This window comes from Cricetulus griseus, chromosome X, assembly GCF_003668045.3.
Source record: "Cricetulus griseus strain 17A/GY chromosome X, alternate assembly CriGri-PICRH-1.0, whole genome shotgun sequence".
NCBI lineage: Eukaryota > Metazoa > Chordata > Mammalia > Rodentia > Cricetidae > Cricetulus > Cricetulus griseus.
Genome location: NC_048604.1, coordinates 117,725,536 through 117,738,876, shown reverse-complemented (window position 1 = coordinate 117,738,876; position 13,341 = coordinate 117,725,536). Strand labels below are relative to the sequence as shown.

Genomic DNA, 13,341 nt, shown 5'->3' with positions numbered 1-13,341 from the left:
CAGAGGGACTTGGTTAGCATTGATGGCCAATGGGATTCATCTTTTTGCCGAGATGGCCTCCCTGCTGAGACCTAGGTGGTGGAGCTGAGATATCCAAAAGAGGTGTGGTGTTAAGCCCTCTGTCCACCTCCCATCAGTAGCTCAACCTGGTTCATCTTGAGCACCTGGCCCAAAGCATGCCCTGTTCACTTCCCCAACAGCTTTGCAAACTTGATCCCCAACATTTTGTGGGGTGGTAGTTAATGGTGCTCTCCAGGGGGTGTTTCTCAAGGTTCCCCGTTCTGGGCTGAAGCTCAATTCTGTGTTTTCTCAATCCAGATTCTTGTGGTATATCGCCACTTATTTTTTCCAGAGCCTGAGGACTGCTAGCCAGCACCCACAGGCTGGGCTCCCCATGATTAGACAAATGGAGAAGTCCACTCAGAGAAGATCCTGACAGCATAAAATATAATTTGTGATCTAAAAGACAGTTTCCAGTATAATCTCATTATGCACCACAGACTGCCGGTGTTATTTTGTGGAAGGCGGACAATGATCAATTTACATTGACCCGGGGCTGGGCGAGCTTTTAGATGGTAATTGCCATATTGATTTGCATGCAAAAAGGAGACCTGCTAAAATTAAAGACCGGAAGCTAAATTAAACTAAATTTATTGTCTAGGTGCAAACCAGGGGAACTATTGGGGGAGGGAGGTGAGACAGGTTAGGTCGACAGGGGCAGAACAGGTAAGAGACTCAGAGCTTGGGGGGCAGTTTACAACTTTCCCGAATGTCTTTACCTTGTGATTTAAAAATGTGGGAAGGGAGTCGAGTTTAGGGAAAAAGTTATAAAAAGGTACAATTGCAGTGAAGACCCTAGGTCTTTTAATGCTAACGGTAACTATAAGGGAGAGGGGAGGTTTATAGGGCTATAGGGGGTCTTCTTGCACCATTTCCGGCACTCCCCACCTCCCATTTCTATTGTTCTGGCTCTGTCAGGCCTTTGCTATGGTGCCAGGGACACCAAAACCTGAAGAGAGAAAGGAAGAAGGGGAAAAAAGGCAGCCCTTCTCCTTTCCCTCCTTGCTCCTTCCCCTCCCTCTGGAGCGGTAGACCTAGTGGGCGTGAATGTGTTAGGGGCTAAGCCTGACCTCCACCTAGGCAAGGCCCAGTGGGTTGCACTGATGGGACTGTAGGCAATTGTCTCACGACGGAAGCTATGGTTGCAAGCTCGGCTGGATGGCAATTGCTTGGGAAGCCGCTGACTCCAGGTGGTCGATGTTGGGGGTGAGGAATTCTGGTGGATTGTATTGGAGCAGGAGAAGGTGTCTGCGGGCCTACCTATTGCCAGGGACTTGGGGGCGGGGGGATCGCCTCTAGAAATTCTGGCATGCTAGGCCAGTTCCAAGCCAGGGCAGGCGGGAGCTGGAAACTCCAGCCGGCGAGCCAAGGCTGGAAAGTTTTTAAAAGAGAAAGCCACTTGCCGAGGGCTGGCTGGGAGCCAGGTCAGCTGGGCCTCCTGGCCACTGGGCTGGTGAGCAAGGGAGTGTGCAGTCCTTTTCCACGTAGACCCTCTCCTTCCTTCTGTCTCTATGGCTTCATTTCAGAGGCTCTCCTGGAGCAGAGCCTCAGAAACTGGCAGAGGTGACCAGGTGTCTAGTGCCTGAACAAGTCCTCACTGAGCAAAGGTGACGATTGAGCTTTCAGTGGAAAAGTTCCAAAAGCAACCGAGAGCAGGGGTGGGGGCCATGGGCCTAGAAATTAGGAGGTAGTGGGGAGAGGATGTTGGGACACTAAGGTTGAAGGCCATATCCTGGGAGGAAAGGTTGGCAAGGAAAAGGAAAGTCTTCCAGCCTGCCTCAGTGGTTGGCTTTTGATAGAGACATTGGAATGCCCAGTGGAGCCTGATATCTTGCAATCCACTTGGCTGATATTTTCTCTCCCACTTGTCCCTACGGTGTTTTCTTGGAGCCTTAGAAGAGGTACATAGGCACACCTTCCAAAGGCCTTTTGCTCTATCTAGATAATGTATTGCATTATGTGGCAAGTTGAAGGTGGAAATCTGGACTTGGGAACAGTGGTCAGCATTTTCCGTGAGAAAAGAGAAGCGAGGCTACCTACTCAGGTGCTGTAGGCTAGTACCCTAAGGGAATGTGGCACCTTGTTGGCCCTCACATAGGGCCATCTCAATGTGAGAGATTTGTAGTATGTAGAGGGAAATTGTGAAAGCCTTTTCAGTGGCCTTAGAGATTGCTGTAATGTTTTGGGGAAACGCCTCTGAGCCCATACTGGATGAATTACATAAGGCTCATGTGCTGGCAAGGTAAACACCTGAGACCCAAGAAGTCTTCCAAACTTACTTGAGGTGAAGACAATATGTGAAAATGGGGATTTCAGATGACACAAATAGACCAATAATTGGCTCCTCTCCGCAACTCCAGGACTGAGTTTGACCATGGCCCATTTTTACTAGCTGTGTGACCTTGGGGGCAAGTTATTTATGGCCTCTGAGCCTCAGTACATTTCTTCATTTGTATGACTGGGAATAATTATCTACCTTTAGGATCAAAGACAATGCTTGGCACATAGTAGGCCCAGAGGGTTAATAATTGCCCTGAATGACTGCCCATGTTTCTATAAGTTGCTCTCCTCAGTTCTCTGTTGCCCCCAAGACCTGCTAGGCCAGTGTCCCAGGGACCAACGATGCAGGTCAGCTGCTCCCTCCAGGGACATTTCTCTGGGTCAGCCTATGTGGGCTCCTCTTTCTCTTTGTTAGAGTTCTTTGCCTTATGCCTTTAAGGGATTCCATATGCAACGACTTGGATTTTTTCCCTCTAAGTGGGATCATTATATGGTTAGGAATTGATTCCAGAACTGGTATCTAGGTGCTGTTTGGCAAGTTTTCCAGTCATTATTTCAGGGAAGAGGACTGGAGCTGCTGGAGAAGTCCTAGTTGGAAGAGGGGAAGGAACGGCCTGCTGCAGAGGCCAGAGGTGCTGTGGTTTGATAGGGATTAAGTACGGATGTTATGAAGGCTCGATGTGGTTTTCAATAAAGTCGGCCAGAGATTGCTTCTTTTATATCGATATGTATTTTTAAAAAAATTACTAGCACGAGAAGAAAACCAGACCTGTATGGATCACAGTAAGCTACTGTGATCAGGTTTCCTCTTCGACTCCCAGAGGGTAAGTCAGCTTTTGATTGAAGCTACACTTGGTTCTTGACTCTCAGGGGATGCCTGCTCTGAAACAGGAGCCCTCCCTCCTTCCCTCCTTCCCTCCCTCCCTCCCCCCTTCTCTTCTTTCCCTAAAAGCCTTTGTGCTGAAAGAGCTTCAGTAGGCACGAATCCCTGGTCCTTCTAAAGAATGCCTTACAGCCTTTGCTGACATTGTTTTGTTGAGCAGTGGGTTTTACCAGGCCAGCAGTTTTGCCCCCGTTTTAGCTCACTATTTTAGAGGTAGTGTGTGGACAGGATGCTCCTAACTGCTATGATGGCTATAGTGTGGAGCCCAGCTGCCTGGAATCTGAAGGTTCTTTAACCTTTGCCCTGGGGGCCCTTCACGAGGGGGCAAAGGTGGGGAGCTTGAGGACCCAGGATTGTTTTTGAGGATGTTTGTTTTTTGGAGCCCAAGAGGCTGAGGGTGGACACAGGCGAGAGTATGTTCCAGCTCTGAGTCTGATTTAAAAACTTGCTTTAATTGGAGAAACTCCTAGGCATTTCACAGTTCTGTACAAATGCAAACTTGAAATAGCTCAAGACCTACGTCATTTAGGAAAGGATAAATGAAGTACAAAAATGTTCAAACTATGTAAATCCTTGGAGTTGTCTGCCCTCCCATAAACACATGACAAGTGCCAAGGCATTTCCAGTCAAAACAGCCATGGACCCAGCAGCCTCCATCCTTTGTATTTATTATTTTATTAACAGCATTTTACACAGCATTTAACAAGCCCAGACTGCCCGCTTTCCACAGTGACTGGGGTGGAACATGGGTGGGGGGTGGGGAAAAGTGGTCTACAAACCCACTAGCTGGAGAGATCTCTCCAGATGGAGAGGCAGTTTATTTCTTCTGTCCAAAAAAGCCAAAAGTAGCACTGAGGAGAAAGCTTTCCCCTCCCATCCTAGGAGCACGGTTGAGCCTCTGTAATGTGATGGCTCCCAGCTCCCACTTGGAAGGTAAAACAGGGTCTACTACAGGCTACTCTGCCCCTTGCTTATTGGTGCTCTTCAAAGAACAAGTATTTGTCTGTCATTATTCCATATCCTGGTGGAAAGTTTCTAACGAAAAGTAATGCCTTTCTTAAGTCATAAAATGAGCCTAGTATGATTATTTAATTAAAATCTATTTAAGGACCGATTAGGCGTGTAATTTGCGATAATAATGACGATTATGGAAATGTTCAACTTAACCAAAAATCATAAAGGAGACATTTTGATCAGTGGGGCGACCAGTAAGTATTCGATGAGTTGGGTGATTTCTGAAGGACCAGAGGCAGACCTCTGTGGGTCTGCACAGAGAGCAGACATGCCCAGCCTCTGTGACAACTTGGAGAGCTGCAGGCCTCGCTGTCACAGTCCCAGCCTGAGCACTTGTCCCAGTGACCTACGAGTGTGAGCAGCCATCTCTTCCCACCCCACATCTCCAGACTCTACCAAAGGCTCAAACTCTGGGAGAGGGCTGATAAACCATAGTGAAATCTCTGCGAAATGGCGGTGCTCTCGTTCTTTAACAAACTGCACCGAGAAACGCATGCTTCCTTAGCTGGCCTTGGCTAGAGCCCGGAGGGGTGGGGTGGGGGGAGAGCCAGGGTCCCTTGTTCCGGAGAAACCTGCCAGCTGCTGGGCTTGGTGCGAAGGCAGACACAATGCTGCTGTTGTTGGTTTGATCTCTAACTGTGGATTGTTAGTCTGGCTTTAACTATGTGGTAAGGGGGGAATGTGAAGGCTGTTTACAGCGAGTGCAAATAATGTGACAGCTGTTGGCGCGCGCGCGCACGCGCGAGCGAGCAGTGCCTCCTCAGCACTCACACAAAGCGCGCACTATGCAGGCCTCATGGAGGAGCTGCAGAGGTGGCCACCACTTTGTGGCTGATGCTTTCGGATGAGAGAAAGCTGGGCCACATCCCATCACCAATCAATCCCCAGCACACACCTTAAGGACTTCCCAAGGGTGGGGTGAGGGTGTGGAATGGTGTATATGCTGTGGTTTAGGGAACTTGTTAGGCAGAGGTGTCAGGAGAAGGCCCAGGGGGCTTGGACTGTCAGTGTCTGGAGGGGGTTGGCCAAGATCCATGGACCTAGGTCCTCAGCTGCTTGTGACAGAGTTTGCAAGATTTCGGGAAGCAACCAGCAGCCCTAGTTAGCTTGTTGGAAAGTGTGTTATTAACTGAAGGCTTTTTGGGGATTCCAGGGGCTCTGAGGGCTGTTCTTCCTCTGCAATGGCCCTATTCAGACAAGTTAGACAGAGACTGGCGGCTGCTGTGTTCTGGGCACTGGGCACTGTTCTTCAGGACGGAAATGCAAGTGTGGGTTCGGGGCCCAGAGGGGTGTGCATTGCAGGGGAGAAGGGGTGCAGGTTCACTTTGACTCACATCTCATAGCCTTCCCTTGTCAGAACACATTGGCCTTCAGCTACAGTCAAAAAAAGGCCTGCTGGCAGCAGCAGCACAGCAGCAGCAGTGCTCTCTGTGAGCATCAGGGTGGAAAGAACAGTTGGTGATGGCCATCACCCCCTCCAGTCCTGGAAAGGCATAGATGGTCAAGAACTTGGGTCTCTCTGTTAGATGGTCAGGGCAAGCTGAGAGTTAAGTATCACTCCATCCCCCAGAAATCCCAAGTAAGCCCTGACTGTCCCTGGGAGATAGAGAATCTCTTCAGGCTGATTTAATTCTATATTCTCCCCTTCTCTGTGACTTTGGCCCTTGGGTAGACAACCTGCAGGATGTCTGAGTCTAGATACTCCCCCTCCCCCCAGTAAACATGGTGAGTTTTAAATGTGGACTTCTACATATTCCCTTTGGAGCTGTGAGATGCTTCTGGAGTGATACATGAACTTCGGTGCCAGTTCTATAAATTGGTCTCTTTTTATGACGTGTGCCATTTTCTGTAGGAATGTTGCTTGCAAAACGAGTTTCGCCTTGGAGGAAAGGCGGAAAGATAAACAAGCCTGCAACGCCAAAACACTGGCAGTCTTTCCCTCCTTCCAGCTCTCTTAAAGCAGCCGGGCTGTATTTCCAGGATTAGACTTGTGCTTGTAAGGAGGGACTCGGTTGGCTTTTTTTCCCCCCAAGCAAATGCAAATTAGAGAAAAATAATTTTCTTTCAACGATATGCAATGTATTAGTCACTTGTTATCGTGCTCCAAGGCAGGCCTCATTTGCGCGTCTGCCAGCTCGCTCACATCTGCTCAGCGCTGTTGGGGCATTTTAACCTTGGCGGTGTCGTGTCTAGTCCCATGGATCAAGGAGGAGTAATTAAGCTCTGAACAGCCACAAAAAAATTCGTGGGTTCCCATCTATATGGCTTTGTTTTGGGGGTACTGTGAGTTCCAAGACCGAGTAGCAGACATGGAATTCCTATTGTTCCTTGTAAAGAAAGTGAATGTCCCTCTCCTGGCCCTCATCCCCTAGCCTTCCCAGGACTTCCAGGCTCTGCACAATCAGCAAGAAGCCTACATGCAAATTTCAGGACCCTTGCATTTTCCACATCTTAATTTCTTAAAAAGTTCCTTTGTACTTACTAGGGATAGCCTTCTGTGTAACTTGTTACATTCTGTAGCAGGGAGTGCCATTGAATGTGTTTCGTTTGTACAAAGCTTTAGTGGAGACATGTATACTACTATGGCCTTCATGTGGGGCATTTATTTAGGATTCCTCTCCAGGTTGTATGGATTCCCCGGTAGGGACTGAACTCTGTTGGACCAGGCCCAGTGTGGGGGGTGGGGCTCATAAGGAGGAGTCCTAGGTTTTGAGTGCTGGATCCACCTCCTTTTTTAAGGAACCCCTGTTTCCAAATTCACCCCACCTGCATTTTGGTGTACATGTAGTTCACTGACTAGTTGGTGTGGCACAACCTGAAGGAAAGTGAAAGGGACAAAAAGCCAGGGAGCCTCTGGCCATCCCGGTAAAAGGGAATGGGGGAATCCCATCTCTCCTTGATTTGGGAGCAGGGGTAAATCTGATCCCAGCAACTGGGGCACTGCCTAGCTCAGAGGATGTATGACAAGCAACCCATCTTGGATAGACTCAGGGTCGGCAGGGCTCCACACCTGGCCCATTTTACTGTAGGCTATATTTGGCTCCCATCTTCCTAGGGGAGGGTCCAGAGCAGCAGCCCTCTAGTTTGACTGAAGGGAGCCCACAGTGAATGAAGGTAGGAATGGTTTGTTGTCCTGACTCTACCTGAAGTCATGCAAAAGTTAGTTTCTGCCTGAAATTTCATGGTGGGGACCAAAGGAGTAGTGGAGACTCCAGCAGAGGGACTCTGGAAGTTCCCCTGAGAACATAGGGTCTCAGAGGTTAACTGGGGAGGGGGCAGTTTGCCCTAGGGAGAACTGGTAGGGTTTCTGGAAGGCCTGAGGGGACTCCTGGCTGGTCCTGCTGGGAACTGTGAGGAGGAAGAGAAGGAGTTAGTGAGCTCTGAGCAGTACTGGGAAAGACAAGCCCTTTGTTGCAGCCCTATCACATCTTGCTCCATAGAGGCCTGGAGAGGGGTGCCCCTCCTCTCTCCCTTTGCTGCCACTGAGGGCCAAGTTTATTCCTACCCTGGTGGCTCTCTGCTGTGACCTTGGGAGCTTCAAGAAGAAGCTGGGGAGGTTCTGGATGCTGGGGAGATCAGGTCTGTGCAAGCATCGTTCCCTCTCCCTCTGTTGCTGATGTAAAATTGGGCATTGTGGGTGACAGAGCCAGGAGTTGTGGCTTGGAGTGTGTACCTGGGCAGCCTGGATCACACCTCCAAACCCCACACCTCAGATGCTAAGGTTGCGCAGGACTTGGGAGCAATTAGAGGGTCCCCTACTCATCAGCTATGTGACATCTGGGAAAGCAGCCCAGGAGGACCCGCCCTTCATTGCACATCCGGGAAAGCATTTTCTTTTCATTTCCCACCCCCACACGGGCCCTCCCCCCAACATTCTAAAATAGAAACTTCTTCCCCCTCCCTTCCTTGACACCCAGAGTGTGGTGCTGCTGTGACTCAGTCTGGGTTTGGAGCAACCCCAGGAAGGGCTGGCGCTAGCTTTAGGCTTGGGTGAAACCCACACCAGTCGTCGTTGTCCCCTCCCTCCAGCCTGGTCCCTCTGTATCTCCTTCCTCAGCACCCCGCCCCTGATAAAAAAAACGAGTAACCATTCTGGGACTTAATATGAACAGTGTGTTTAGTGGAGTCAGATGCTGTTGGGGTTAACCATGGCCAGATCCAGCTATTGCCAGGCAAAACTCAAGTCCATAGTGCAGCTGAAGCCTCTGGAAAACACAGTGCCAAATATTTACAGAGGGGGCCAAGGTTGGAGAGATTCGGCCACCTGCCCAGGGACACAAGGTGGGTGGTGAGAGCAGAGTTGGGAGAGTGTGATGACCACAAGAGAGCCATGGGAGGAGAGGCTTCTTTCCTCACCAGGGTCCTACCTAGCACACCAACCTGAGCAGATCAGTGTCTTCCCCAAAGCTAGAATCTGTTACATACTTGTCCAACCTGCTTACGGTATGGAGAAAAGCCCCCAAAGAAGGGACTCTGCCAGCACTTGAATGGAGAGGAGCGATATTTTTCCTATCGTGGGTGCAGGTGGCACCGATGGCAGTGGGAAATGGTGTGTCCATTGTGGGGTGACAGTGAAGGAACAGAGAAGGTTAAGAAGAGCCTGGTGTTTCGCTGTTCTAGCCTTTCCTCAGACTACTACTCCCTGTTGTTCACAGGGTAAATCTTAGATGTCCTTAAAGAAGAAACAAGGAAATTAGGTGTGGTGGTATATGACTTTAATCCCAGCAAAAACAGATAAATCTCTCGAGTTCCAGGCTAGCTAGAACAGTAAGACCTTGTCTTTAAAAAAGGAAAAAGTGTGTCCTTTTCCTGGATCTACAGTCCTGTCTTGGCAGGGATCCATGAAATGGTGTTAAAAGGTACTCCTTGGGGGTCACCTTATGGCCTTTCATAAAGAGAAACAGAACTTCTCAAGGATGCCAAGGTTGGAGGAACACTATCTAATCTTGGTCCCTCTGACTCTTTTCTGCCAGTCAGGTCCCTCTCCCCTGTGTCCAGGCCAAGCTTGGGTACTCTAGCCACAACCTTTGGCTCTGGGGCAATGATTGCTCAAAGTCCGTCCAGGTGAATCCAGTTAAACACAGCACCAGCAGCTGCAGCCACATACCATGTGTAGCTGTGACATGTTGGCTCCCTCAGATCTCTGTGTTCAGCAGGCAGATAGTACCCTTAGTAATCAACCTGTTCCGTAAGAATCTGACAGCCCTCCCTGCCTGGCTCTCCTCTGAACCATCCTTTCTTGGCATTACCTTCCTCTCCCTTGCTTTTCTCTCCACAGCTGGCGAAAGGGGTTAAAACCCAGAGCCAAGGTAAAGCTAGCAACTCGCCCTCGGAACAGGCTGGTGCTTGTAAAGAGCTTTTTCATGAGTGACTTCACACGTCTTGGCACTTCTAGAGGCATGGCCTGCATGTGGAAGAAGGGGCCAAAAGCGAGCCTCTTCCTTATATATAGCAGCCAAGTGCCTTGAGGTGTTCTGTATTCTCTCTACCACATCCTACAGCCAAGGGTCAGCAAAGTCTGTTGTGACGTGTTTTGCCTCAGAGGTAGAAAGCAGAGCCCTAGCCATTGCTAGCACTCTCTAGAAACTGGTTGGGATGAGTTTGCCAAGTGTTGGTCTCTTCTGCCTCTTGGTCTGTGGTTGTTCACCCATGCTTTTGGGTGATGGTCCTCAATGGTTTAGTGGAAGCAAGGTGTTTCTGCTGATTGTGTACCTGCTGGGGACTTGGGCTGCCCTTGTTTGTCATCCTAGAGAAGGGCCTCCTGCCAGGCAGGACCTCCCCCCCCCCCCCAGTCACTGGCCCTTTCTACTCTGTTTCTCTTTGGCCAGGGACCTGAAGAGTTAAAAGTCCTTAGCTTGTTGCAATGAAATTATGGCTGGCAGTGGCGCCGCTGTTTGTTCAACAGACCTCCACTTTTAAACAGTTCACAAAAAGTTCATGGAGCAGCTAAAGATTGTGAGTGTGTATACACGAGTGTGCACAAGCACTGTGCAATTCTCCTTGGCTTAGCTGCCCCCACCCTGCAACCACATACAGAGGAGACTGAAATGCACTCCAGGCCTTAACTCTCAGTATGACCCTGTGTGACGATTCAGCCTGATGACTAATGCTACTTATCTGACATTAAGATTGAAAATCCTAAAGGACGAGCCCCAGCCCAGAGAGGGGCTGAAGCTTCGTTGTCTAGTCTATCCCTAGTGCTGCACAGTCCAGGTGGCCTTTTCTGGAAAAGCAAAGATGCTCCTGAGTTTTTGTGAGGAAGACATTCCCTAAGATGATTCTTGAGGTCCCCCGAGGTACTTTTCCCAAGGTGGTCCACTTAAGGGTAGGCTGCTGGGTTTCAAGGGAAGGTTCCCTGAGGAACTGGAGCAGGGAGTTTTGACTTTCCTTAGGCAGGTTCTTTTTCCTGGGTATTGGTTGTGGAGTCCTCCATTCCTAAAGGGATTTCTGCACTTCATCAGTGCTCTACGAAGGCATGGTGTGGTCCCTGGTGCAGCCTGCTGTGCAGGGCACCTGCACCCAGGAATGGTGCTTTACTTGATCAGGCCACCCACAATACAATGTTTTCCTTTTGTTGTGAGAATGGGCAGCAGATCCTCAGGAAAGGGACAGTCCATGGAATAGGTCTTGGGTTTCCAGCACTGGTGGTGTGGCGTTCCATGCTTGCTTTGTATATCTGGAAGATGGAAACTAGTGAACAGCACACAGCCTTCCCCAACATTCCAGCCAGTTCCCCCGTGCACTGTGGCTAAGCCGTTTGGAGTTCCCGTCTGAAGAAATAGACCCTTCCCAGGAAAACAGCTTCGCCACAGTCCATTCCCATGATGCCTTCACAGATTCCAGTCTCTTCGGGGCCCTTCCTCCCCTTGCAGCTTCATTGTTGAGCTCTAACTGTGCGTGGTGTGTTGGTGCGTGGTGTTCTATGGTTGGGGGCCGGTGGGGGTTGCTGGTGGACAAAAGACCTAGTTAGGACAAAGAAAGGAGCATAGCTGAGCTTTTGGATTCAGTCCTCCCAAGCGTTCCCCACCCCCAGTCCCTGGCAGAAGAGTCCCTGGACGGGGTGCCTCCACCCAACCGACCTGGCAGTCTGCTTCTCCGTGTGCTAAAGTGTAAAAGCGAGCATTTGCATATTTTCTCCTGCTAACAAAGGAAATGTGTCGACTTAAGGGAACATTTGGGCTTTCGGAAACTGTGTGGGTGGCTGTGTGAGGGAGGAGAAAGAAAAGTTCCCCCGATGATCTCTATGCACACCAATTACTTCACACTCAGGTTTGGGTCCCGTGGAAATATGCCGTGGTCTGTCCTGGACAAGGAAAACTGAGATGTGTTTGTGAGCAGGGAATTGCCAAGGGCCATCGGTCCCAGGCATTAAAGGCTCCCCTACTTATTAACCCAGCATTTAACAGCAGGATATGGGCTGAAGCGCAGTCAAAAGAAACGGCTCAACCTCCAAAGAGCAATTAAAATCCTGCACGAGGATAAATCACGCGCCGTGATAATCCTGTTAATAAAATGCAGCTTGTCCTGACCCTTCACTCATGCAGCAAACTAGAATGTGGTGTGGGTGGGGGCGGTGGGCTGAGAAGGTAAGTGGGGGAGGTGGTCTGGGCTCCTTTGCAGCCCCCACCCTCCCACCCCCTGCACACACAGCCTACCCCTCCCACGAGGTGGAAAATGGGTGGCTTTTGCCTGTTCCTGTGTGCCAGCTACTTGGAGCCCATCAGCATCAGCCCTGGCTGCAAAGACTTATGCACTAATGATTTCTTGTCCCCAGCGAGCAGGCGTCATTGAATTACTCAGCTGCCTCCCCCTGCAGCTCCCAGGCAAAATCACCCCTGTTAGGTGCTTAATCTAATCCAGGGCTTCAGTGGAAAGGTTCACCAGCCCACTGGACTCTCTCTTTCACCCTCGATCTTTGGGTTGTACACAGGACAGCTTGCAAATTCAGTCCTAACAATGTGGCAATTTGAATCCCAAACCTTCCACCACCACCTCACCATTACTCCTAGCACCCCAAGAGGGATCAATGTGTGGTCTAGCATCCTGTGTCTCTTTAGTCCTTCTTCAAATATGGCAAAAGGGTGGGCAGGTACAAAGCTGTGGCTTGGATTGGCTTTTCCTGTTAGCTTGAGTCTGTTCCCTCTCATCATTGTGAGTGAGATGTGTTCTTGGGTCATGGTCATTTGTAGACAGTCCTCAGGCACAAGTTGCATCCTGTATCAATTGCCTTGAAAGAGGCCTTCTCTGCCTCTCCTTTATACCTAACCTCTTGGGGACTCCCCCTGTCTTTTTTTTTTTAAAACAGACTAGACGCTTGAAGCCAAGCTGCCATCCAAGAAGACGACATGCTCTCAGCAACTCCCCTGTATGGGAACGTTCACAGCTGGATGAACAGCGAAAGGGTTCGCATGTGTGGAGCAAGTGAAGACAGGTGAATGGTCTCCAGGGCCAGGCCTGGTGAGGCAAAACTGGTCTCCTCCCCCACACTCCTGAGCAGAACCCATGCCCAAGCCCCGTCACCTTCCCACAGCCAGAGAGGGACCCAAAAGGTCTGGGCAAGAGAGATCTCCTAGCTGGTGGCCCTTGATTTACAGTTTTAACAGGCAGCCTGGCTCAGCGAAGCATTGCCGCCCTTTAAAAGATTAGCCCCTGAAGCGGCCTTTCAGTGCACTTTCGTCCTTAATTTATTATTTCATATTTATGAAGGAGAATTAATCCCCGTCTATATGCTGCTTTAACTCTAAATGTCAGGAGTGTGGGCCCAGGTGGATCAGCATTCGATGTGCTTTTAAAACAAATAGTTTGCTTAGTAATAAATGAAGAGATGGCTACCCTTTCCTTGGGTACAACCCAAGGTTTCAGGTTGCCCTCTGCTGCCATTCCATGTGGCTATTGGCCCAGATTCTGATCACTGGACAACTCAGTTAGGCTTTCTAATCGGTAGTTTTGGACTGGGGTAGGGGCAACGGAACCGTAGATGATTGAAGCAACTCTGGGGTAATGGTAAAGCTTGTCCTCTGCTGCTTGTCAGCGATGTTATCCTGGGGATTTGGAAGTTGGCATAGAACCCTTTCTTTATCAATGCTCTCTGATAACAAGTCCCG

General features: G+C 49.8%; 1 protein-coding gene across 9 annotated transcripts in view; it reads left to right on the top strand.

Moving 5' to 3' along the window:
• Window positions 1-13,341, top strand: part of Bcor (BCL6 corepressor) — a 52,758-nt gene that overhangs the window by 15,364 nt on the left and 24,053 nt on the right. For 8 of the 9 annotated variants that reach the window (XM_027433152.2, XM_027433150.2, XM_027433148.2 and 5 more), the window contains exon 2: window positions 12,543-12,668. In XM_027433152.2, the coding sequence (XP_027288953.1) occupies window positions 12,583-12,668 (86 nt within the window). In that variant the 5' untranslated portion in view covers window positions 12,543-12,582. Of the gene's footprint in view, window positions 1-12,542; window positions 12,695-13,341 lie in introns of those variants that run through there. The other variant, XM_027433157.2, reaches the window with a different exon arrangement.